The 4,919-nt window shown below is 39.1% G+C and overlaps 1 protein-coding gene across 2 annotated transcripts in view; it reads right to left on the bottom strand.

Moving 5' to 3' along the window:
* Positions 1-749: 749 nt before the first annotated feature.
* The window catches only part of LOC118421497 (synaptojanin-2-binding protein-like), an 8,709-nt gene continuing 4,539 nt past the window's right edge, over positions 750-4,919 (bottom strand). For both annotated transcript variants that reach the window (XM_035828810.1, XM_035828819.1), the window contains exons 2-4: positions 4,129-4,265; positions 3,418-3,531; positions 750-2,082 (exon numbers count right to left, since the gene is read on the bottom strand). In XM_035828810.1, coding sequence (XP_035684703.1) covers positions 1,951-2,082; positions 3,418-3,531; positions 4,129-4,265 — 383 coding nt within the window. In that variant the 3' untranslated portion in view covers positions 750-1,950. The remainder of the gene's footprint in view (positions 2,083-3,417; positions 3,532-4,128; positions 4,266-4,919) is intronic.

Below are 4,919 nucleotides of genomic sequence, written 5' to 3'. Positions count from 1 at the left end.
TGCTCAAAAACGCCGCTTAGCGACATCTTTCATAAACACAGGTGTGACGATTCCTCGTAGACCACAAATGACATGCATAGAAAATGTAATACATATGTATTGTGTCCTTGCTTTCAGTTTCGAAATCATGAAAGGTGAATTGCTTTTTTTCATGAAAATGTACTCTTCAGAAACTAATGTTACATTTTTCTGATTTTTTTCTTCGTGATTTTTATGCCAATAAAAGCAGATAGCATAGAGGTGTTTTGCAGCATTACAAGAAATATAATTTCAAGAAGCCTTCCTTTTTTGACCAATCTGATACATCCAGAGGCTTGGTTGAATCTAACAAACATTGTCCTTTGATCTTTTTGTCCTCTGATTTTTCATTACAACTTAGAAGAGAAAATGGCATGTGGTCCTGATGATGCATGTGCAGGCATAATTAATTCTGTATCCTAGGCAGCTAAACCTGGAACTTAATGGTTTTCAACTACCCTTTATTAGTCTGGGCCAGCTCCAGCAGTGATGAATTCAATTTTCTTCAGCTATTTGAAAATTTCACTGGGACAGCTGGAGTGTTTTTAGAACAGGACGGAAAACACTTGAATCTTAAAAAAATATTCACTTTCTACCAACATTGGTCACATTACATGTGTTAATCTTGTCATGATGTCAAAATCATTCAGGACAAAATATAACCAGAGCATAATATAAAAACAGAGACATGTCACATAGCAATTGAAAAGACTAAGTGCAAGGAAAAATTCAAGAAACTCGGGTGCTTTTATTGCATAAGCAAATTTCACACAAAGTTTAAAAATATGGCACAGAGTTAATACAGTATACAGCCAATTGCCAAGGCTGTGTCAGAGTATATTACATATGATGGGTATAGATGCAAGAGCAGTAATGCTGTTTTATATAATGTTACACAGTTGTGTTTTAATGTTGTGTTCTGTAATTGAGCAATTGCAGGATCATCATTCTCAAAAAAGCTAGGCAGCATTGGAAACATCTGCATTATTGACAATCAATGGATGGATGTGTTAAAGTCACCAAGAGGTACATGTAATCACATCAAGATTAGCAAAGTTCAACCATACTCAAAAATTGTCGCAAAATCTGAAAATCCAGAACAAGTTGGCTGTTCTTGAATACACATGTACATTGAATCATGATTTTTGAATAACATTATATCAAGGAGACACATTATATCAAACAGAGAACAACATTACTTCAAATCACATGACCAACTATAAACATAACACATCAAATGCATCAAATCCTGGCAATCAATAAGGACTTCACTGGATACATGTTTAACATAAGAGATGCTCTAAGCAACCAAGTCATATACCTCATTCTGCATCTATCAGAAATTTCTAAAAGTCCTAAATTTGCTGCAGTGATTCGTATATAAATAAAAATAACCTATGGGGGTAGTTTAGAGTTTGAGTTCATTTAGGAAGGAAGAGGAGTTGTCAATCAACATTAGCTTTCATATTAAGAGCACCACGGATGTAGCAAAAGTGACAAACTTGGCATAAATATGCAATGCTGACATATCTGTTGATCTTAGTCTTACACTTGGATATAAAAATATTCAATACATCCACATTTACGTGAAATCTTGGTCCCACTATACAAACTTGCATCAACAGTCAACTCACATCTATATGTATACTAGTAATCATCACTGGTAAACATGGAAATAATTGGCCTTGAGATGGTACTCTTGTACTAAATGCAATCACAATGGATCTGATTGGAACATCCAGAAATGATCTGTCCATTCAAACTACTCAACCACATTTTTCATGCGCAGTAAACTGAAAAATCAGCATTCTGTGCTACAGAATATACCAGACAAGTAAAAATTGGCTCGCTGTTGTATATCCTGGATAGTTTAGTGTGAGTACCAAGACAATCTTAAACCCCATCAGATCTACAAGGTTACTAGTTCCCAAGTCAGTGTCTGTATCTAAACCTATAGAATGTATACACGGCTATAACAGTTACAGCAGCTGCTCCTCCTAACCACCACAGCACCTGGGACTGGCCGGAACTCTTTCCTGTCCTGATGATGCTGCCGTCTCGTTCCTGTAGAGGGTACAGCACACATGAGCCAATGGTCAGCTGCTGTTCACTTGATATTTGTATCCAAACCTCTTTTACTCTCTTTTGCCATTTGTAACAGAGGATGAGAGAGACGCAAGGAGACATGTTAAGTTTTGTATCAATTGTACAAAGAATAAAATGGGGCTTTGCACAGTCAAGCATTATGTGCAAGCTTGATTCCTCTTAGTATGGGTACAAGCATGTACTACCTTGACCTTTAGCAAAACAATAGCCTTGGAGACTACAAAGACATAGAAAAGAAGAAAGAAATATCATTTACTTCAAGAATACAGTCAAACCTGTATTAGCGGCCACCTTTGCATAACGGCCACCTGCCCATAGTGGCCACTTTTTGTCGGTCCCTTGGATTCGTAATGATTAAGAAATAGGCTTAGCGGCCACCTGTCCAACGCGGCCACGGCCACATGATTTCCGGTCCCGTAGGTACAAAAACACTGCCGATTACGGCCACGCGGACCGCTGATCTATGTTTCGGCACGCGTTCGGCCATATACAGCGGCCGTATCGTCACCCTACGCCGGATTTAAAACCTCTTTGACTTATTTTCAAAACAAAACTTCGTAAACTGGCGCTACCCATACCTGCTGACAAACGAAGTCATATAAGGTCAATAGACGACACCAATATTACGGAGGTAAATTGTGTTTAAGTTACGTTCTAATACACTATCGCTTAGGTTAATTTACATCACAAAAAATTCTGAATAATTGTTACAAAGACAAAATGAGATGATCTTCAGACTATGGTGGATTGTATTCTTACATTTATTAAGAGATAAGTCTAAAATGACGAGACTTTTCTTGTGAGTACCACATCATCTGAGCACAATGGGTGAATCTGACGTGTGAACGCGAGCGGGAACACACGTACGGCGAAATATCAAAAGATACAAGACGAAAGATCAAAGAAATACAGACAATATCAACTGTAGAACATTTAAAACTTTTTATAGCTTTTGTTTTCTTAATACATATAGTGTAAAAATCATTGCAGTACATGTACAGTACTGTATTATGTGAATAGAGATCAGTGGGTACTAAAACTATGTGTAACTTATTGCTTGTGGTCAATTAATTAGCATATTCTCTATAGTGGCCACCTCTCCATAGTGGCCAATTTTGACCAGTCCATTGAGTGGCCGCTATAGACAGGTTTGACTGTAGTTAATTCCATTATCATCAAATTGTGAGATGGAGAAAGACATAAATGAGACAACAGACATACAAAAGATTGCAGTGAGAAGAGAGGAACTCTACATCCCTAGGTATCTTGTTTAAGAAAATATTGCTGACTCACCAGTATTGCTCTCTCTGCTCCAGGCAGCACCTTTAACCTGACGATGTCTCCTGACTCTAAGAACAAGCGCACCGCTTCCTGGTGGTTCACAGACTCTATGCATGTCCCATTAATCTGTCAAACAATGATGAGTTACGTTTAGATCAGTTTTCAGAGCTATTCAGAGTTTGTAGTTTACGAGACACTACTTCTTTTTAAAACATTATCAAGCAATGAGGAGTGAAGTACCTACTCTCACTTACAATGACTATCATGCAATCTTCCGTCAATTGATACATAACAAGTAATAATTCCATCATATAATGTCATTAATATGATGGAATTATTACTTGTTATGTATCAAAAGACAGAGTCATAATGTAATTAACAAACATATGGTTGTCTACAAAAATATCAATTGTGAAGTGAATAGTAATCATACAGTGCAACTGAAACTGAGCTGCTTACATATGAAGTGGCAAAAGAGGACAACAACAAATACAAGACACAAATCTCTGTGGATGATGAGCAACTAGACATTTTGTCAAAAGTGAATAATGTTGGAGGCACACCTTGACTAAGGCAGGTCAGGAATGGAGGCTACATAAGAAGGCAAAGAGCTGGAAGAGGAAAGGAGACAGAATGATGACAAAAGGCTGCAACTTAAAAAGAGAACATTGATACAGGATAGACGAACACAGTGAAACGACAGGTCTTTTTTTCTGATCTAACCTCTAATACTTTATCCCCCTCCTGTAACCTCCCGTCGAGGGCAGCGGCTCCGCCTTCCCGTATTTTGGTGATGAAGATTCCGGGGTCCCCCTCCACATGGGGCATGTCCACACCTCCCCTGATGTTGAACCCCAAACCTACAGTCAGGAAACATACGGAGGGGTTAGAACAGGAGACAATGGCAATGTGATATGTTGATGGCACTACACATGAGATCGCATAGCGCAGCAGCAGCGCGTTTGGCTCAGGACTGAGACGTCTCAAGATCTAGTTCCACTCTGTCACCGATCTTGTGCCCTTGGGAAAGGCACTTTGCACAGATTTTCCCACTTCACTCAGGTACCTTGCTTCGACTAGGGCCATCCCTCGGATAGGACATTAGATGGAGATCCATGTTTGGGGAGAGCCACACCCAACATATGTTAAAGAACCCACCACACCTTTTGAAAAAGAGTAGGGGTATGCAATGGTGTAGGCGTGTGCGATCGTGCATATCGTTCTGTCTGGAGTTGGTGATCACTACAAATCACCCGGATGGAGGCCCGTCAAACCCCCTTCTCGTATCAGCCGATTTCTCTGAAGATGGACACTGTCATAACAAGAACAGAACAGATGTATTCACTACAGGGATCAATTGCTAAGCTCACACCATTGCAAACTAATCTGTATCAGTGAGGAGTGAGAAATATTATGGTGACAACAGGCTTTGTGAGAAGATCTTATGTAACGTGTCCAAGGATCTAGTACAAAGTAACCTTGATCTTTTCAAATTTGCATATCATCCTTTTCAG

This window comes from Branchiostoma floridae, chromosome 1 (assembly GCF_000003815.2).
Source record: "Branchiostoma floridae strain S238N-H82 chromosome 1, Bfl_VNyyK, whole genome shotgun sequence".
NCBI classification, from domain to species: domain Eukaryota; kingdom Metazoa; phylum Chordata; class Leptocardii; order Amphioxiformes; family Branchiostomatidae; genus Branchiostoma; species Branchiostoma floridae.
Note: the sequence above shows the minus strand (reverse complement) of the source record. Positions and strands in the feature narration are given on the sequence as shown.